The 22,290-nt window shown below is 46.8% G+C and overlaps 1 protein-coding gene across 1 annotated transcript in view; it reads right to left on the reverse strand.

The window, feature by feature from the left end:
- Positions 1-22,290, reverse strand: part of RAP1GAP2 (RAP1 GTPase activating protein 2) — a 245,022-nt gene that overhangs the window by 221,822 nt on the left and 910 nt on the right. Inside the window, exon 2 of the mRNA XM_019545554.1 lies at positions 14,019-14,135. Within this exon, the coding sequence (XP_019401099.1) occupies positions 14,019-14,135 (117 nt within the window). The remainder of the gene's footprint in view (positions 1-14,018; positions 14,136-22,290) is intronic.

Consider the following 22,290-nt stretch of genomic DNA (forward strand, 5'->3'; position numbering starts at 1 on the left):
CCCATTGCACTGGCAATGCTGAAACTAACTGTTACTATTAGTATTGTGGCCTAATAAAGGACTGGGAGCCAACTCTGAACTTTTGCACAGGGCCCCAAAGAAGTAAACCCAGCCCTGGTCCTGGTGGATTTGCTGCAAGGACACAGCACAATGCTGCCTGGTGCCATAGAAATGTGGCTGTAATGCTTTCAGGTTATGAGTGAGGTGTGACCTACCACCTAAATCAGGAAGCACACAGACCACAGCACAACATTATGGCTGCCACAATACCTGGAGGCAGACATGGTATAAACTACTCCGTTCCACAGGCCTCTGGAAAGCAGAGTCCCAGATTCTGCTCCCTGAAAGTTGGTTACATTATTAAAGTCCCAATTCTGGAAGACACTGGGACTTCGGCTACTAACCCATTGAGGGGCTTCTAAAACCGTTACCGTAAGTGCACATCAACCTGGAAAAGAAATGGGAGGGACATCCTGACTGGCAAACCCAGAGCCATGCTTGAGGCCTGGAGTTCTGGCAGGCTTAATACCCACGTCATGGCTATATCCGCTCCACTGCATTTCTGGATTTCATGTATGAACAGCAGAAGCGTGACCCAACATGCTGCCAGCACAGCACAAATATAAATCTGTGCTCACTAGACAGAAGCCTTCACACCTCGCTTCCAGTTCCTGGGTACACAGCAGAGGTGAATTTGACCCTTCTCTTGTGCATGTAATATATTGCCAAGCCTATATAAATGAAATGGTGGATTGAATTAAATAGCCTCAACACTTTACAGCCATAGAATAGATTTGCATATGAACATAAAACACTTCAGGACTATATTATCACATGGCAACTACCACAATATCATCAACTGTGTCTGCAGTTTTATTTTTATTGCTTTCCTATTCATTATCCATCTCCACACAAAGGCACAGCATGGCTGGAGATTATTGCATGCAAAGCTAGAGAGTCAGCAGAAGTTACAGAAACAAAGATTAGCTAGGGAAGGAAAGTAATGATTTGACAATGTTTTCAAAAAAAATACCAACCTGAGTTTATGCAGCGCTGGATTAAAGTACACCTGGAGAGGCCCTTCAAACAAGCAGCAAATGGAAACTCTGAGTGTGTATCTGAAAATGAAAGGTCTGGAAAGCCAAGCTTAATCTTAGCTTGGCTGGAAAGGTAAGGAGAATTGCTTCTAAATCTTCATATATATATTTCTTCCCTACGTGAGAGTCTGATTCTCCACTGCCATGCACCCTGGGAGATATACGCTTGTAAAAACAGGCCTAAAGAGATACAAGAATTTAATAGCCCCAGCGCTACTCTTGTGATGCTCATGCAATCACTTGATGCCACCGGCTTGGACTTTAGCAAAAACAGCAAATATGGCTTATGAACATATCACAGGTGAACACTATACATACAACCGATACCAGCAAAGAAAAACAGTGGGAACATCTACACATGCAATTAGCGCTATATGGGTTTACTGCACTGTAATTTACCGCGTAATAAATCCACCATGGCCAGGCATCTACACATGTGGCCATTTGGGAGCAGATTTGCACCTCATGGCAGCAGCCTGTTCCTGGCCTACTCTGGCCCTGTGCTACAGCACCCAGCTACTGGCTGGAGGCTCCAAACACCACTGCCAGAGGCCCTCTTTAAAAGCAAGCCCTACACCGCGCTCCCTGGTCACCTATGTTTCTGGCCTGGAGCAGCGTGCCTGCAACTCTGTCCATGACCCCCTGGAGGTGGTAGTAGGGTTGCATGCCTCGGGCTTCCCCCTGGGCATCGGGTCCCTGGACAGGACCCACATCCCCATCACCTGCCCATCCCACAGCAATCATCCCTACTATAGCCAGCAGGGCTTTCACTCCATTGTGCTGTAGGCCGTTGTCAACCACTGCAGCACATTCAACAATATGAGCACCAGCTGGGCTGGCAGTACCCACAATGCCCACATGTTCTGAAACTTTGCTCTGCCAGCCCTTGTGGAAAGAAGGCACTTCATGCCAGAAGTGCTGGACCTCCAGCTGGGAGGTCTCCAGTCTCGCATCTCCTCACTGGGGACCCCACCTACCCACTCCTCCCCCAGCTCATGCGGCCCTGCACCGACCAGCTGAACTCCCACCAGGCACATTTCAACCAGTGTGTAGGCCAGATCTGCATGCAGGTAGAGTGCACTTTTGGGTGTCTGAAGGGATGTTGGTGCACCCTCACCCTCCGCCTCAAGGTTGTGAAGGCCAGCATCCCCCAAAGTCATTGTCACAGCCTGTGTGCTGCATAACATCTGCAAGGCACGGGTGGAGAAGGCACAGCAAGAGGAGGATGCCTGGCACTTGGAGCACCAGCTGTGATGGCAGTGACAGCAATAGGCCCTCTCCAACCGAGGCCCCAGGCGAGCTACATATCCAGCAGTGAGGGCCAGGTCAATGAGTGCAAGAAATGCTGGTGGACCACCTGCTCCTGCACTACCCACTGTGGCCAGCCATCCAAGTGGCCTACAGACCCCAGCCCCACTGCACACCCACAGCATCATGCTCATTGTGGAGAGTGTTCTGTAAAGCACTTTATTCCCCTCCACAAACACAGATCCCTTTCCCCCCCCCATGCAGCCCCTCCCCACTAGCCCCCAACCCACAGAGCCCCACCACCAACCATCCCACCTACCACCAATAAAGCACCCTCTTCTCCATGCAGACCATGTACAGTGCTCTGTGTGCCCTCCCAGGGAGGGGGACGTGGGGTGGGAGCACCTATGGTGGAGCCCAGAGACAGGTGCCCAGCACCCTGGACTCTGGCTGCACCATCGTAGGTACACATGCTGCGGCATGGCCAGCGGGCTCACGTGGGGGTGAGGTTGGCCGCTGCTCTGCCAGCATGGTTGGCTTCCTTTCCTGCAGCAAGCACCCAGGGCCAGCAGGACTCGTGCACGGTGCTAATCCCACTGCAGGACCAGTTATATCCCCAGAAGATGGTGCATGGTATCAGGGATGGTGCCAGCGCTCAGGGGCTACAGGCAAGTCCAAGCCTGGGCAGGTGCTTGCAGCACACACATAGCTTAGGGGCATAGCCTGGGATAGGCAGGCAGGCAGTGGGGCTGGGCAGGGTCCAGTGCTGGGGTCCAGGCAGGGTGCTGCAGCTGGCCCAGGGCCACAGCTGCAGGCTCTGGTAGCCACAGGCAGGCAGCAGGTGGCACAGGCCCCCAGGGTCATTGCAGAATTTTAAAGGGTAAGCTTGAGTATGCAAAGAGCCACCTCAGCCCTGGGGCTGGAGAAGCTCTAAGCCCTGTGGCCCTGGAGCTAGGCCGAGGATGGCCCCCTGGTGGTAGAGCTGACTCAAAGCAAAATTTGCTCCTGATTGATACCTACATGTGCGCTAGTTACTATGGCATAGCAGACTAATGTACCTAATGACCTACTTAAAGCAGACTATTGTGCTGTGCAGTAAGTATATGCATGTGTAGACAGTGACACTTCACCATTCAGTCAGTCAACTACGCAGTAAAGCATCTTGTGTGATGCACCCAGTAGGCCTGATTCTGGTCCTGAGCCAGCTTCACTTAGGGAAGCTCCAGTGTCTTAACCAGAGACACTCCCAATTCACATTCTTCTGAGAGTAAAATTAAATGTCCAATCTGACTACAATGAAACTTGCACAAGAAACCAATTTTGTTGGGCAATGGTCTGTTTTAAGCGCTCACTAATATCCCCAATTCCTTTACTATAATCCTGTTCAAACTACATGATATTCCAATAAGCACTAATGTTTGCTGATCTTTGAGTGGCCACTTAAATTGGGATTACCTGAATTTTGCTTTCATGCATCATAGGCTATGATGTATGAATGCAATGCATTTTTCCCCTGTTTATTCCCCTTGTCAGTCCAACCTTAGCTGCAAAATATGGAGTGAGATTATTCTGAAGGCCAGTCTGTCCAAACAAAACAACACAAATACACACTGTGCACGAAATGCAAACATGGGGAGTTTGCCAGCTCTAATTGCTTTTGAAAGCCTCCTGGGTTCATAGAAGTTTTACATAAGCAAAATGAGATGTGACATATTGATTTCATTTCCATTAGCTTATTTTCAGATACTACGGGCACCATCTAAACTCTGGAGACTGCATTGTTCTACCAACGCCACACACAGAGACGCAGTGCATTACACTGAATGAGTCAAGCATGATGCAATTCCTAGGAGAACTGCATCTAGATTCAATGGGCCAGATCCTCAGGCAATATTAACGCATGTAGATCTACCACAATCAATGGTACCCATTTACACCTGCTATGGATGTAACCTGTTATTTCCAAAAAGAACACTATATTTGTGGAAACAGGAGAATTTGACATTTTTATACCTGATTGCGTGCAATCCACATGCAAGAATATCTATGTTCTTGTTACAATACAGCCCAGCTTCTTTTTCCCTGAATACCCCTTATGGAAATATAGATGGACATGCACAATATAACTGCTATTAATCCTTCCACCAAACTGCACACTCATGTTTCATACTCTGTGTCAGCTATCATGATGCAGAGAAAGTAATGGTAAAAAGACAGGTCCTGGTTCTATTAATGTGATAGACGAGCAGTGTGGCAGCCTGAAGCTCCTTGTAACATTTTGGGATTATGGAGTCACGTGAGGCACTAAAGTATTTTTTAATTGGGGCCCAGTGAACATCACACTGTGACCAACAATGCCATTATGCAGAAGTGCCATTGTGCAGAGGTGGGTTGGTCTATATGCTCTTTGTGATGGCTTTTTCCAATCACAGAAAAAGTCAAGTCCTGACAGGACTCTATGGTGTCTAGAAATTGCAGGGACTTGCTGTGAAGGGAGATTAAAAAACTCCAAAGTGAAACTAGGAACTGGCCATTACCTTGTCACAGCAAACCTATCCCATCACTTAGATCATTCAGAATGACAATCTGCACCCTTATCAGAAAACATTGTGCGCTCCACAAAAAGGGAGATTGACAGGAATCACTGAAATAAAAAATCAGCAAATTGAAAGAGAGAGTCTCTGGGATGGGGGCTACAGCCTTCTCTGTTCACTTCCCCTGTGGCTAGGAGCAGAGGTAAAACAAATCTCAGTGTACCTATAGCAGTGATCACCACCCACAAAAATACTTTGACCCCGTGTATCAACTGTAATGAGGTAATGTCACAAGAAGAAGAGTCATTTAGGGTGAAGTTTCCCCAGCAAGTAATTTGCCTTGGCCCGAGCCACAGATTTGCAATCCAGCTCACAACATCCCCATAACTCAGAGTGGTCTGATGTCAGCTTTTGGCTCAGTTCCACTGCTGTTTCATTTGTCACCAATGACTAACTCTTACTCTAACAAACAGACCACATTATTTCCCGCTTTGTGCCACTATTGTGCCTTATACCTATTCACTTGTTTTCCCTATGATGCTATACACTTCTAGGAGGAGAAGAGGGCGGCCAAAAGAAACCAACTGGACAATGCACCAGAAAATAAACCTATCCTTAACAAAGCTACACAAGTGTCTGAGATAGGGACTTAGTGGGTCTTTTTCATTTCTGAATTTTAGCCTTCCAAAGCAGGATTTGTTATCATTGGCTTCCAAGGCATTTTACATAGCATCACCCTTTGCACAAACTCGGACAGAATTCCTGCATTACATTACACACAAAAGGTCTCAGTTCAATAATGAATGAGGAGTTTCTGCGAAGAGCAACTCATTTTTCTTGTACCTTGTCTCACCCATCAGCCAGCTTCAAAGCTATTCTAAATGAATGGGGTCACAAGTGAATCTCTTGGGGGTTTATCAGACAGAATCCTGATTTGGAAAGTGAACGCATCCCTCGTTGTGGTTGTCCACCATGGAGGAGGAGAACACATACAAAACCCTGCGAATCAGGTTGATGACTAAACTCGTTATAAGCAGCATGACGTGACTTCTTTTCCACTATACAAATCCAAATGACTATCCTACTTATGCATCTACATATACAGCCCCCTCTGTCAGCAATTCTCAGTCTGCTCCAAAACATGATCCCATCAAAACTTTTGGAGACACAACCCATAGGCTGAGAACTGCATCCTTTATACAGCTGACTCAGTCACATCCCAAAGGGAGGAATACACCAAACAAGGTGAAGTTTGTATGTGAACGAGTCAGTCTTTTAGACAATCCTCACTGTATTTAAACAACATACAATATATGTGTATACGAGGCTTTTGTAGTGCTGAGGCCTGCAGAGGATTGGACCTATACCAGTTCATAGAAGGTAAGTGCGGCACCAGCAGGATGACAGCCGGGCTTCCCAGACACCTCACCCTGTGCCCTAATGCCTAGCACACTACCCCAGAAGAGTCAATCATCTCCCAAGGCAGACATGAAGACAAAATATGCTCCGTCACCGTGGGTGCAATTAGACACAGACACGTAGCAGTGCATTAACAAACAGACCGCCAAGGAGCAAAAATAAACAGTGAGTCAGTTCCTTGTAAGAAATACTACAGGCAGAAAATTAAAAGACCAGCATCACTGCATACACGATATAATGTGCTACTTTGCAGTAAGGCTTGAACTGGGGTAGAAAAGTTTGGCTACAATATACCAACAGTTGCTCGCAACCTACCTTCCTATACTCCAGAGCATCAGCTTTCAGCTAATAAAAGTAAATCTCTAGCTGCCACCACTACAAGGAAAACTGTGAAAATCTGATGCAACAACAAATGCCCGAGTATGCTCACAGCCTGATACAATAGCGCTGAGGGGAAAGAGTACCCCATTAATGTCGCAGGGTGCTATGTCAGATGCCAATAACATTGGAAAGAACAACGTTCATTATTGCATTGCTTAATGAGACGGTAAGGAGGAAGAGAGAAATATGGTATTATAAAGAGCTACACAATGGGTGCGTCTATACATGAATATTAATGCAACACAATAAACTGTGGCACAGTTCATGCCAATTGTTTATTGCTCCCAGGCACAGTGTTTACACATGCACCTGGAACTGCAGCATGTTGATCCGGGGCAACCTCCCAGCTTGGCGCTGCTCCGACCCTGCTAATGTGCTGCGGAGAGGCTGTCCAGGGTACAAGGGTGCTCCAGTGTGGGGCTAGACAGCAGGCAGCCCTGCACTGAAGCATGCTCATGCCCCAGCCAGCCCCATCCGTGTCTATACTTGTGTTGCAGTAGAGTAAGTAACTCCACTGTCTGATAGTACTTGTATCTGGCAGTACTAACCTACAGCAGAGTTAATTAGTTTACCTCAGCTGAATAGTGCTGCATGTGTATACTGGTGACATTACTGCAGAGATAATTAGGCAACTCTGCAGTCGGTGTCTGCTGTAGATGTGCCCAATGTAATCCAAATGATGGCTTTTTACTATAGGGAGACCTGGATGAAACCCATGCTTATATTTTTCCCTGTGAAAAAGTCGTTGAGCAGAAAAAGCCTACACGGGGTTTGGATCCCACCCCAGAAAACACAGAATCCAGAGTGTCCAGTCAGACAGAACATCTGAACAATCCCAAGGGCAGCATTTCATGCTGGCTTCTTGAGAGAGAGGAGCTTATTTTGGGGATGAAGCCTGGAAGAAGACTACTGATTTTTATTTGGATTTGACCTTGGCTTTGAAGGCATCAACTTTTGCACTCTCTACTGTCTCTCATTAAGTGCTTCCTGTATGTAACGCCCCACATCTTACAGGACAACTCAATTCACTTTCAAAAATGGTTTGTCCTGTGATGCATGCAGCCACTCCATTTGGTCACTGAAATTCTACATATTTTATTAGATTTTCCAGATAACTTCCCAACCCACCAGGAAATCAAATCAACCCAGCGGAATTAAGTCTAACAGTACTTAACATTAATTATGGATTGTTTCTTGTACTTAAATTCTGCATTGGGCACGGTAACAATGCATCAATAGCAAAATTAATGCAAGCGGGGGTAGCAATTTGCAAAGGTTAGTTAAAATTAACAAACAGCTCCATAATTTAAATACCAAAAAAGACACAATTCAACAACTGCAGGATCATATGGAGGATAATCCAAGCCAGGGCCATGGTTTGCAAAAATTAACAAACTCAGTAATTTAAAATTTAAAAAAAAAAAAAAAAAAGACCCTCTTTGCCAATTGCAAGATCATATGGGGGCAATTACAAGGCCCTTTTGAATGGTGCCTTGCTGAGAAATCACCATTTGAAGAAAACAGTTGTCAGCCACATGACATGTATTTCAATTCATGTCTGATCATAAAAAACAACAAGGGAAACAAGATTTATAGCATACAGAAAACCAGATATGCTACAGCAGCCTCCTTGTGGCTAGAACTAAGGACAGAATTTTCACCCAGGGTGATGGGTATTGATTTGAAAATCTGCCCTTTATTTAACTGTATGAATGGGAGCCGAGCTCCTTGGAAAATCATGGGCATTGGGCATTTTGTAGGGGAGATGTTCACCAGCACAAAGGGTGGTTAGGCCCCAAAGTCAGTGGAATTTGGGGCACTAGACACCCAGGACGTTGACTTTGGGGTTATGCTACACCGAGATAAAAGTGCGAGTCATTTAACCTCTCTGTGCTCAGTGCCCCCTCCCTAAAATGGGGATACACACATTTTGCTACCTCACAGGGTTGTGAACATAAATACATTAAAGACTGTCACGTGCTTGGATGCCACGCTGATGATACGGTACCCGAGTACCTAGGGAGAGAATCTACCCATCTCTCTTAAGACACAACACAGTCCATTTATCCCCGCATCGTGTTAGAGTCAGAGGGAGCTATGAAGGGGAGGAATGCCATCATGATGTTCCACTGGGACACAGGGAGAAATTACTGAGGACCAGGGTTGTTCCTCAATCCTTGATCCCAACAAGCTTTTTCCTAACACTGCAGAGCCCTGCAGAATAGTTGGGACTGCACCGAAGAGTGAAGCCATCCTATGGCACCGTGTTTCCTGCTATTTGGCACTGGCCTTTGCTCCCTCTACCTAGATAAGGCCCAAGTATTTGGATATTGGGAGCTAGGTACCCCATCTCCATGGGATCCGAAACCCTGGGCTTCTTTAAATCCAAGGAGAAACCTAGACCCCCTGGTACTTATTAAAACCATTATACCTGTAGCAGAAGTTCTCTCCTCTCCCAGTACAAAAGTGTTTCTCTGTTTGTCCCTCCAGCTGGGGTATGTACCCTCTTCCTCGCTCTTTCCCTGCCTTCACTATTTCTGTACATGGGACTGCAAGTCAGCAAGCGCTTCAGAACTCTTAAGGGCACTTCTAGAAAAACTGCTTCTGAAATAAAGAAGGAAAAGCTTTTTAGCCATGCCTCTATCCAGAGATGTTTATGCAAGGCAAGAAAATAATTCCTGAGCGATGTGTTACTTGAGGCCCAGAGGGGCTTTTATGTTAATTGACATTTTATCACAAAACACTCAATTTGAAATGACAGCAATAAATCTGCATCAGGAAAGAGAGCCACAGCACCCATCAGAGGAGTGGCTTGATGGTATGTTTACAGTGAGCTTTGAAGGAAAGAATTTAAGCGCCAACTGAAATCTCAGTATTGAAATAAATATTCTCCCAATATTTCATTTATGCTCACCAGCTCAGTAGGTGAGCCGTGCAGCTTGCTACTTCCATTTCAGCTTTTAATATATGCTCCAAATATATGAACATTAAGAACCAGGTCAGATGGTTCTTGAGCTCATGTATTATTTCTTAAGACTTTTTCATTTCACTGTTCTTTATATCCAGGTTCTGGCTTTTGAAATTTTAGGGCCCTCTCAGCAAACATTAGGGCTAGAAGCTTACCTTTGGCAAAAAATTAAAGTAGAGATCTTCACATAATTCACATGACTCCAGGAGCTGGGACTTTATGAAACGCATCAAATATCATGAGTCTGACAACAAGATCATGACAGGTGCCAACACGCTACTTGTGTGTATGCAGTAGGACTAGTTGAGATACTCACTGGGTGCATCCACATGTGAAATTACTGTGACACAAACTCTGGAGCAGTTTGAGCCAAAGTCAGCTGCTCCTGGGTGCAGCATCTACACACACACACCTGGGATAACAGCAGTTTGAGCCAGGGCAGAGCAGCCCTGGGCTGGCAGCACGCTCAGCCCTGGGCTCCGGGTGGCGATGCTGGGCAGCAGAGGGGCTGGCTGACTTTAATTCCCAAAGTCATGATATAACAGGACTCTTAGAGGGATGGTGCCAGAACAGAGTGGTTTACAAACAATAATCTATACCCTCTTCTGCAAGATAAGACAGCATTATTAACCACAGATGTATTGTATACCCACTTTGCCAGGCGTACTTGAAGGCACAAAGTGCAAGACAGACAGTGATCAGACACTAAAGGCAATGCGTTTATGGGGCTCTGATTTGGGGAGCTTCAGTTTTGAGGAGCCCAAGTAGAGACATCCCAGGTCCTGGTTTCTGGAGGGGTTAAACACCTCAAAGTCAAACTGTAAGCATCTCAAGTTGGATGCTCATGAGTTCAGATACTCAAATTCAGACGCCATTTTCAAACAGCTTGGCCCACATGTATTGCCAGTGGCTATACAGAAAATCTGTGGCAGACAGAAATGGAGTGATTCCTGGGCTCTAACTGAAAGAACAAGTTTCCTCCAAGATTTCCACCCCTGCACACTGGGGAAGGAGGACCTGCCTCAGTACTATAACATCGTGATGTTCAAGGCAATCCCTCCTGATTTATGCAAGTGCGAGTGACAAGGACGCCAGGCCTGCTGTGTCTTCCTTTCCTTCACTGTGCACAACCACAGCTTGCAACATGCCCATCTGCCCTCCTGAAAGCAATTACGAAAAGCAGCATGTCCTGGCTGCCACAGAGGATTTGACTTCCTGCTGCAAAGCTTTCTTTGAGTCATGCAGGCTGCCAATCTCAAGGCAACACATCCTGGCACCGGCATATGACCCTGCGACTGGAACCCGACCTCCCCGAGCACAGGAAGAAAAAAAAAACAAAAAAAAAAAACCACAAAAAACAAAAAACCGGTCACGCCAACAGATGGGCTCCGACAGAAATCAGCTGCAAAGACAAGGTGCGAGTGTCAACCATATTTACTGAGTGTGAGACTGCTGGGCAGGGATGTTACAACAGCCATCTGGGAGGGCTGGGGGGTTTCTTAGGGCTGCACCTTTGCTGTTCCTTCTGCTCTAGCTTTTTTAATAGCATGTCCTGATGTACAACAAAAGCCTTGATCCTCACTACACTAGCACTCATTTACCTTATTCTGGTGGTGCTGTAGTGGGGATGTAAAAGTCACATTTAAAGGGGTCTGAAAGTGAGTGCAAATGGTCAGAGGGTTGCAAGTACCCTCAGCATAACTGAGAACTGGGATTATAAGGGGCGGGGGGGTCTGTAACTGTGCCCCTTAGGCAGAAGCCACCGATGCAAAATAAAATGGTATTGCCTGAAACTGCGCAGCTTTTATCTGATAAACTGAAAAGCTTTGAGCTCACTTCTGCCCTGGGTGTTGCAATGAACAAGAGCAGGAGCCCTGCTGTCTGACAACTCCTGCTGGCCTGGAGCCCCTGCCTCCTCCTCAAAAGGATTCTTGGCAGTCTGGGCCAAGTTCCCCATGAGAGGCCAGGAGGGGCAGCCTAAAGGTCATTTCTGGCTATGTCTGCTCTTGTGGCTATGGCATCTTTAAGGCTGCAGTCAGCTCAGCACCCACCAACCCTCTCCAGCAGACACCAGTTCAGAGACAGCTGAATTTCTAGGTTTGATGTCAATCCCCCACAGCTTTGCTCTCCCCACGCCTTTTCTTCCTCTCTCTGGAGCATGTTTCAAATGCACCCAAGTGTACCAAACCTAGAGTAAAAGCAATTGGGTAGAGCAAGCCCAATCTGTTCATCACTTCACACCTTTCTGCACCAAACTTCCTACCTCTACTGCCAATAATTAGGACCAAGCATGCAAAGAAAACCAAGCTGTTTGCAGACTCCTTCCTAGAAGGGCTCCACTCAAGAAACAGGAAGGGCAAGGTGGACAGGTGTGATGTTAGCCACAATGAACCCTCAAGATACAGAGATGTGGCTCACATGGCTTGGGGTAGATGATGGCCACCCCCTATATCAGCCCTCAATACCCATGTAGACATACCCTTTTATCTCCGAGTAACTGCTTCCTGGCTAATTCAGAGTACCAACCATTTCAGGGGCTGTATCTCCATCCAATTACCTATAACCATACCTCATTAAGGCTATATTGAATAAGCCGGTGTTCCTAGCTTTCTCTCACTGGCCTGACACATCAGGAAAAAAATGTTCCCCATTTTTCTCCGCCGTCAGGCAGGATTTTGTCTCTGACAGTTCAATTACAGAACTAGAGATAAGTGAAAAATAATAGCAGATGAGTGAGGAACTGGGCTGTATAACAGGCAGCTGGTTTCAGAGAGGTGAACGTTTATAGGGAACTGAGTTGAAGAAGTGCATGAAGCCTGGGCCATATTGCTTGAGCCACAGAGGAGATGGTTCTCACTCACAGCCACCAGACTGTATGGAAGGATAGAGAAAGGGCCATTGCAAAGCTAATGCAAGGAAGGGGAAGACAGAAACATGGTCAGCGAGTCAATTTATCATATCTATGGATAATTTTGAATAATGAATTCAGTTCCTTAAGTGAAAGAGGAACTGGACTAGCTCAAAACTACTAATGAAAATGGGGGAGGTCATGGAAGAGTAATTGACAAAACTTACATGCAGAACAAATCTTGGCGTGACACGGAAAGTTTTGATTTTCGCACTGAAAACCACCAAAACCCCTAACACAATGTGTTATAGACTGGGCCAATGTGGTCATGCTTGCTGGTGGGCCTGACAAGGTAGGCTGCAGCTCTTCACATCCATTAACCAGCTAAGTTTTGGGGTATCCACCGAGTGGCAAGCAGCAGCTGCTGATGCATTAAATGTGGAGCTCCCTGGATACAATTAGTCTTCAGCAGCAGTGGAGCCTCTAATACAGGGGTGGGCAAGTATTTGGCTGGAGGGCTGCTTAATGAGTTTTGGTAAGCTTTCGAGGGCTGCAAGGGTAGCCCCATTGCTTGGCAGGTGCCCCGCAGACTCCTTCCCTCCACTTCCAGCAGAGTCCCGGGACCTGCATAGCAGGGATCAGGGAAAGCAGCCGGCTCCTTTGCACTGGGCTTCCCCCAGTCAGTGGGACAGACCTGCACGTGTGCCACACAGAGCCCCATGTGACAGAGGTGGGTCAGCCAGGCTATGCTCCCTGTTACTTCACACAGCGCTGGCTAGAGCCGTATGCTGCCAGGTAGCAGCAGTGCCTGCCCAGGTCATGAGCACCCTGATTACCCGCCACTTGTTGCTGCCTCATCAGGCAGGGGCTGTGTACCACCCTCCCTTCTGTGCACAACCCTCTCTCACACCCACACCCTACCCACCTGAGCTCCCCACTCCTGCCACCAGCCCCAGCCCTATGCTCTATGCTTCCACCCAGCTAGTTTCCCCTCCCTCACTGCTGCCCCCACTTCTGCCACTTCCCTACCTGGTACCTGGAGCAAGCAGGACACCGGGAAAACTGGGAAGGTCCCCCAGCCGCTGCAGCAGCGGCAGCGGCAGTTCTGCCCTGAAGCTGCATGCTGGCTGGCCCAGGCCCTTACACCCAGGAGGGTGGGAGCAAGGTGTGTGGGCTGGGCAGGGTACAGTTAGTTGGTGGGCTTCCACAGGCTGGATGAAATTGTCTGGCGGGCTGGATCCAGCCTGCAGGCTGTATTTTGACCACCCCTGCTCTAATACAAGTGAGAGGTCTTTAAGAGGAGGCTAGATGTGCACCTGGCTGGGGTCATCTAACCCCCGCGCTGTCTCCTGCCCAGGGCAGGGGGTCGGACTCAGTGATCTGGTGAGGTCACTTCTGACCCAAAACACCAGCTCATAGCACCTTGCAGAGGGGGCAGCGCTGGACAGCTTTCTCCACAGAAAGCCAGTTCATCCATGGTGCCTTGTGCAATTGCTTCTCTTTTTCTGGGCCCATTGCTTTACCTGCTTGGGGTTTCCAGATCCGCTCGGCTGACTATGCGATGCTGGTGGGGGGAGTACAACCAGTGGAAAGCAGTCAGCGTTCTCTCCTCGATCCGAAAGCGGCCTTCTCTCACATACCTAGAAACAACAAGGAGAATTATCTATGACAGCAGAGCTGTTGGGAGCAAAAAGAGAAGTAGATACGAGACTGAAAGAATGAGCAGCTCAGGAAAGCAGCTTAAAACTGGCAAGGCCAAATCCAAATGTAGCTGCGTGAATTAGTCCAGCCAGCCCCCCTACCACCATTGCCTTTTTCCTCTTGATTAACAGAGATTTGCAAGGGCATCCGGCCGTGTTCGCATTGCTGTGTGTGCAATCCAGCCAAACGCCACACCATCAGGAGAACAGTAAGCTTCTTCAAGCTGCCAGAAAAACATGCCCCTGGTTCAGCCAGGATGGAAACAAGCAGGATGTTCTGCATTTCCACAGTGCCCTCAGTCTCAGGGCACTGTTAGGATTAACCAACAGAATTAAGCCTTATGGCCCCCTGTGAGATAGGTAGGCATTTCTCCCTCTCTTTTACATAGGGAGGAAGAGGGGAATGAGGCATGAGGGAATTAAGGGATGTTTGGAGGCTTTACTGGCAGATAAAATCCCGAAGTCCTGACTAAAGATGTCAACTGCTAAGATGCAGGTCACATGAAACCAAGCATGAGAGTAAAACCCTTTCTAAGACGAGGGTCAGGGCAGAAGTGGTCTGAGAGCCTAATCCCACTGAAATTAGTAAGAGAGTTTTGCCATGGGACTTCAGCAGAGCCAGGATCTTTCCCCTACATTTGAGACTTCTGGGTCATGCTCATGACTCCAGGCCTGATCCCAAGTTATTGTGAGGGCCCTTAACACCCACTACAGCTGTAAGTCTGCAACTGTAAGGAGGCATTAGCGTAAATAAGAATCAGGTTTCCTGTGACTACCTTACTCAGAGACCCTGAGAAGCTCTGTGCATTCATAATTCTCCGTCAGTCAAGATGGCACAAATGCAGAAGATCTGTAAAGTGCTTCAGGACAAAACTATAGAAGTGAGAAGTGTCTTTATAAATTAAGCTATTTCTATCTAAGTGCAGTAAACCACGTGGAATATTTCAAGTATAACAGTTCAAGTTGGGGGGAGGGGTTGTTTTCATAGCATTGGGCATTCACCTTAAACTAGGAAGTGTTCAATTAACTCTGATTTGTCTGATGGTGGAGATCTACCAGCGCCCTCTGGTGGCACACCATGCTCCACAGACACAATAAAGTGCATGAATTATACTGTTGGTCCAATACGAGATACCACGTTTATCACCTTGCCTCTCATACATTTCCTGGACCATCGCAGCTAAAACAACACTCCAGTCCTACTATCCCTCCTAAGACATGTTTGAAGGCATTCATTGATTGTAGGTTAAACACCACAGGCCCGATTTTCAGAGGAGCTTGGTACCAACACTTTCTATTGACTTCATCTGGGATGCAGCCGACAGTACGTTAATTTACTGGTGTACTAATTTATTAGCTGAATTACAAAAGCACTTAGAAGCTCCTAATCTGTACATACAGGGAGTAATTGAGAATTCCTGACCCAAAGAGCTTACTAATTACAATCCAAGTAGAAAGGCAGGGGAAGGAGGCACAACTTGAGAGGATGCAGGATTAAAACCCTGAGTCACCTACTCAGTTCTTCATGGGCAGGGTTGGAGAGAGCATCATTACAAATGGATTGTCTAGTCCTTACATTTTGCTCTCCACCTCCCAAATGCTCTGGTTTTTGATGTTGAATATGAAGGACCCCATTCCCTTGATTTCAATAGAGCTGCTCTTGATCTTCACGGTTATAAATGAAAGCAGGAGCAGGCCCAGTGCTCACTGGGTCAGACTCCAAAATTCATTATCACACCAAGCTCTGTCAGGCTCCGAGTACCACTGAGGCATTCCTTTAAAGCCTCACTGCCATAAACAGTGTAGTTCTGGAGAGCCACATTTCATAACAAGACACCTCGTACCCCATTAAAATAATTTCCTGGCATTCTTGCTGGTTCATTTCTTTGCTGTCCAGACTGCCTATACACGTTCTGGCTAAAAGTAGCAGAGCTATGAACCAGCCCTTCAGGTGATGTAAGACAGCACAGATATCAGCTGCAAATCCAGTCTTATGGTTTTAAACAGGCTTCAGTTCATTTTTTTGCATCCATACCCTGGACAAGCTGAGCTTTCAAAAGAAGTGTTCCCAGATGTTTAAATACATGTACTATACATTCGTAGGATGCTATTCTTTCCATTAGCTTCCCTTCTTACCCACACCCAGATCTGTGTCCTAGAACTGACGCATACTTAAAGCATCTAAAATATACACGTATCTGAAGCACACACAGATTCTGTGCTAGGACACAGCAAACAGTGAACTTTCATCCACAGATCTCAAAGCATTTTACAAATGTTAATTAAGCCACCGAGTGTGCTTTTCCAGCAGGCAATGTTTACCAGGCCAGATTCATCCTCTGCAGCAAAAAGAGCTGTCCAAAGTCATTCAGGGAAAGTCTATGGAGCACACAGCAGTGCCATGCCATACAGAGGTACCCAAGCCAGTTCTCAATCACAGGGATTGTATAGTAATGTACCTCTACTGATTTCAAAGGAGTTAATCATGACTTATGTCCATGTAAGCAAGATCAGAATCAAAAGAGAAATAGGGCTGGAGGGACCTCAGGAGGTCATGTAGTCCAACTCCCTGTTCAAAGCAGGACCAGCCCCAACTACATCAGCCCAGCCAAGGCTTTCTCTACCCAGGTCTTAAAAACCTCTAAGGATGGAGAATCCACAACCTCTCCAGTTAACCTGTTCCAGTGCTTTACTACCTTCCTTGTGATAAAGTTGTTCCTAATATCTAACCTAAACTTTCTTTACTGCAACTTTAAACCATTGCTCCTTTGTTTTGTCATCTGTCACCAGTGAAAATGAGAGGTTCAACCTCCTCTCTGAAGTATCAGACCATGATGAGCCATTAACTCATTTGCATAGGGGAAAGTATTAATTAGTAGCCATCAAATAATTGGCGCTTGCTTCTAAATCTCACTGACACCAGTGAAAATTAGGAGTCATAAAACTACTGCGTAGGAGCAGAGTCAAGCTCCTTTGGTTCCACCCAAGTCCATCTTGGAAAGAACAAAAACAAAAAAAAAATCAGGTGTAGTCGCTGAGCCCAAATATATTTGAGAAAACTTCATCCAAGATTGGGTTTTTTTGCATTATAATCCAAACATGTTTTAAAATCTCTGTGGAAACTCTATGCCTGGCTAGACTTGCAGCTGATCAATGCAAGGGAATTTGCCACCAATTTTCCAACAGATGATGATCTAAATTTAACTAGATGTAGCATATATGCACTGAACAAAGTGTTCTCACCTTCCGATCGACTGCCGCAAAGATGCAGATAAGCGACTGAGAGCACGTTCTTTGCACGGTGGAATCTTCCACTGAAGGGCCAGATTTTGCCCTCTTGTTACCTGGGTGTGACCTGGAAGACCCTGAATTATCCATCCCCATGTGCCAAAATGTTCCCTGGCGTAAAGCAGCAGAGCTCCAAGTACTCCATAATGCTCCAGATGCGGGTTGGGCTAGATGACCTTTGAAGGTCCCTTTCAGTTCTGCCTTTCTATGATCCCATGGTCACCTAGGCCAATTTCTTCCATATTTACCCCCACATAACAGCATAGAATCTGGCTTTTTAAATGAGAAAAAGTTTACACATGGGAAATGCAGAAACAGATCAAGAAAATAAGACTATTTGGTTCACTAATGGAAACCTAAAGTCAATTCTAAGCCCAAAGGCATAGGATTCATAATGTGAGTTTACTTTTCCTGCCTCAAATATGGAACAATAATGAACTGTTCTCTTTCCAGTTAAAACAAACTTTGCAAACCTAGTCCCTTTCATTCAAAACTTCTTCACAGCCTTTAAGGCTTTAAAAGCCCTTCTAGTTAATTCTTTTAAACCAGCTTGATACATTAGTAAGCCAAGGCACTGAGAAGTGGAGAGATTTTTCAAGCAGTCTAAGGGATCCAGACATGCAGCTTCCATTCAAGTTAATGGGTCAAAATAGATGTCTAAATACCACCGACTGCTTTTAAAAAAACATGAGGCCAGTAATCACAGTAAGGCAGTGGGAAGCTGTGAAGGGAACCTGAAATCTCAACTAGTAGTGACCTACCAACTTTGTTCCCCTGCCCTCCACCACACGGGCGCTCTCTTCACACCATCTCAGTAGAACAGACGCAAGAAACCAATCTTTTCTTTGCAAAGTCAATTATCAGAGTCCCCACTGTGCTACCTTATAACAGGTAATTGCCTTTGTGGCACCACGTTTGCCATCTCCTTCCCAGGCAGAGGAATTGATCAAAGAGCTGAGTGTAACAAATGATCATTTATTTATAATAGAGTTTCCATTTCTCTTAATTTTTGCCCTGACAGGGCCATACATCAACCCCGCTCTCAATTTTATTATTATCCTGAAGGCCAGGCTAACATCACCATAACATTATTAGGACATTGTGTCAGATGTTGAAGCTTATTTAAATCATGTTCAAGTGATGGATCAAGGGTTATTCTTCCAATTAAAGATGTGCATGTTCTTTAACGCATAAGCAAAATATCTGTAATTACAATTGTTCCCACTTTTTCAACAGTAGTCCACTAACAGGATCCAGATAATCAGCTGCACTGAATGCACCCTTGTTTGAATAAGAAAATTTCCCTGGCAAGTCATTAATTATTAAAAGCATCCACTTTTTTTTTTTTTTTAAATTCGTTTGGAAAATCAGAAGGAAAGGCAACCAGAGAAATGACATGTGCGTCACTGCAAATGGGGAGTCAAAGCTCAGCTGGAGGCTGCCATGAGTGACACAGGCCAAAGCTCCCTCTTTGGGGACAAAAGAGCACCTCCCCCCCTGAAAAACACCATTTGTGCATGTGAGGAACACTCGGCCTGTGAATACAGCAGCTGTGGGATGGGAGGCCTGAAGCTGATAACAACTTAATCATTAGCCAGAGCTCTGGGGAAATAAAAGAAAGTGCTGACTTGGAGCCAGCTTGCATAATGCAGGCACGTGCTTGTGATGGGAGGAGAGAAACTCCCCCTCAAGACCTCTGCCGCATGATGTGCGGACTATCTCTGCCGCTACCGTAGCTCCTTACAACGCCCTTCCAAAGAAAGGAAGAACCACATTTTAGCTCCAGAGAACCAAGTTAAGAGACTCACCCAAGGTCAAAGTCTGTGGTGGAGCAGGAATTTAAACCCAGGTCCTGGACTAACCACCAGGCCACTTTTTCTCCCATACAGTTCTAGGAAACAAAAGCTGCATCATTTCTGGGGCTGGCCAGCTCTGCTGACTGATGCAGAAACGGAAGGAACAGGGCAACAAGGTCACCATCCACCCCACCATCATGCTGTGCTCATGCTTCTGGGAGTGCACGCTTTGTGGCCAGGGCCTGTGCAAGTCAGAGCCAAGGAGGAGAAATTCAAGTCACTGGTTTTGTTCTTGAGGAGTCCTCAGTCAAATAAGGGTTTGATGGACCCTGCTCAGGGCTCCTCTCCCAGAGGAGAGATTCCCTGAAGCCCTGATAGCTCTTTCTGAGCCCTACTATCCAGGGCTGAATGGTGCCAGGTATTACAGCAGATGATGCAAGAACCTTTGGGCGAGGTGTTCAGGCTATGATTAGCCGCTGTGCCAGGCCCTGCAATAACTATCCTGTGTTTGCATTTGCATGCGATCCCCCTGTGATTTCAGGGAGGAGCCAAAGGAAACCAAATGACAGAGCAAGTTGTGAGGAAATAACCCTAGTTCCCTTCATGTATTGCATTGCCTTCACAGCAAAATTTACAACCTCAGGTGTTAATTTCTTGCAGTGGAATTGATTTCCACCCACCATTCCTAGGTTTCCATTATGGGAAGCATGAGAAGTCCCCTGGAACCTCTCCGCTCTGGATTGCTCTGTCCCACAGCATACCCAGCCACACTAGAGATACCACTGTTTGCGATCAGACTCCCATCAAGTTTCCTAGGATTGTGCCTTGGCCTCCATCCTCCCCCAAAAAGAAACCCACACACGAGCACCGGTAGAACCAGGAATATAACCGCTGCCTGAGAGAGTCAGACCCAAAGCCAGTCTACTGCAGTGCCTCTCTCTGACAGGGGCTGGAATCAGATGCTTCAGAGGGAGGTACAAGAACCCATCAGTAGGCAGAGGAGGGATAGTCTGCCCTCAACAATAGTTCTCATCTTGATCTATGACCTGGTGCATGAAGCTGAACATCCCTTCTGAACTGGTTGTTATCACTAGTTCTGATAAATCCTGGATATCCTCATTATCCATGAGAAAGGTCCTTTATTGAAATCTTGTTGAATTCTTTCCTTGTCTACACAAGGAATTGAGTGTGCAGTAAGATAGGTGATCAATTTACAGTGCACCTAGTTACTTCATACTAGTTCCCCCCATAGATATCCAGTGCCAACTACGAGAGCAGACCCAGCAAGCATTTACACTAGTACTACTAGTTACAAAGTTATCCAGAAGGGACAGACAACCAACTCTAAGGTACCTGTAGGCACTATTACAGCACATGGCCAATGGGTGGTGGGGACAGCTCGTAACAGACTGCCTTGGGCAAACCATTATCCCTGAATGAACTGGAAAAGCTTCAGGCTTCCCCCAGAGCAGGGATGACTTACACCACTGTATGAGCTGCACCTGTTCAATGTGTGCATAGGGGCAAAGGCATGTCGCACATCCATGCCTTACCAGATGCCATGCCCGGAGCTAGTACACTGTAAACTCACCCCTCGCTTCCCGCGTAGGGATTCTCCCTGCAAGCCAGCCCTCCCTGTGACAACGAGTCCCACATTTGAACTGCACGTTATGGAAATGTCCATTTCTTTTTGTCACATATGAATGCTCCCCTTTTTAGTTTAATGGAGTGAGCTCTTGTGCTTGCATTATGCTGGGTATGAGGCCAAAATCCATTTACAGGCGCAGCAACAGCCAGTAATCAAGGCCAGCACGTCCGCCCCTCTGGCTAGTCAGCACACTCAACCCTGGCAGCGCAGGCTTCCAGCTGCAGTCCAACCAAATGCAGGCAGGAGTGTCACTGCGACGCTGGCTGGCTACATCAGGCAGTTCACCGAGTTTGACTGGTCACAGCTTGGCTGCGTTTGACACTGCTGAAGGCGTCTGCTTCCAGGCTGCTCTGCGGGGCATCGCAGCATGCCTGGCTGTGGCACACCTTGCTGAACTGTCAGCATATCCTTGAAGGACTTTAGAGTTTGAGTTACATAGTCATGGGGAAATCATGACCTCTGCTTTTCACGGTGCATTGGCAAAAATAGAACAGGCGGCTCTTGAAATGACTTTTTTGCTAGCCAGGTAAATGAGAGATAAATATATAGGTCATGAGTCCTTGGGGCTGGGACCTGATAGAGCATTAGGTACCTACATGCAGGCAAGCTCAGTAGAGTCTTGGCCCCTGGCCAGCCCCCAGGCACTACCGTAACACTACCAACGTAATAACAATCAAGCCCGCAAGTTCTTTGTGCAATGCACGATGGGTCCAGGCACTATCAAAACTAATGAGTCATTGGTTTTCCTTCTGTAGTGGGCATATGGGAGCTTACACACTGGTGAATATGATGCCATCCTGAGAAGCAAGTCTGATTAATGATCCATGTTCTACAGATCCTGTGCTGCCCAGGCATCGTGAAGAGTGGTGAGCAGGCTGCAGGGCAGTGGGGTACTGCCTAAACACACAAGATTTAAGGATACAGAGCATGAGCTGTAGGGAGAACGTTTTGCCAGCTTCAAGCTCTGGTCCCAAAACAACCTTCCGAAAAAGGTTTCCCCCAGTGGGCCAGGACTGCCCAGCTAGAGGCTCACTACACAGCTCATCCCCCAGCACTTGGGTGCAGAGCTCAGGTGCTGCCCACTGCAGGCTCCCACCCCCAGTGCTGTGACCTGGCTCCTCACCTCCGCTGCCTGGGCCTGCTTCAAGCCATTACATAAGCTTTCCAGGGCTGTTCAGCATCCCACTCAGGATGGGGGCAGGGGGGAAGCTTTGTGGCCATAAATATTAAATAATGGAAAGAAGCCAGCAAGAGGAAAAGCACCTGCTCCCAGGCTGGAATCCACAGCAAAAGAGGCTGCCCTCAGCTTGCCCCATGTGCAGCAGTACAATGGTGATGAAGGCAACCAGACCCCACTGTGGGG

The sequence above is a fragment of the Crocodylus porosus genome, unplaced genomic scaffold, assembly GCF_001723895.1.
Source record: "Crocodylus porosus isolate Cpor-Errol unplaced genomic scaffold, CroPor_comp1, whole genome shotgun sequence".
Lineage (NCBI taxonomy): Eukaryota > Metazoa > Chordata > Crocodylia > Crocodylidae > Crocodylus > Crocodylus porosus.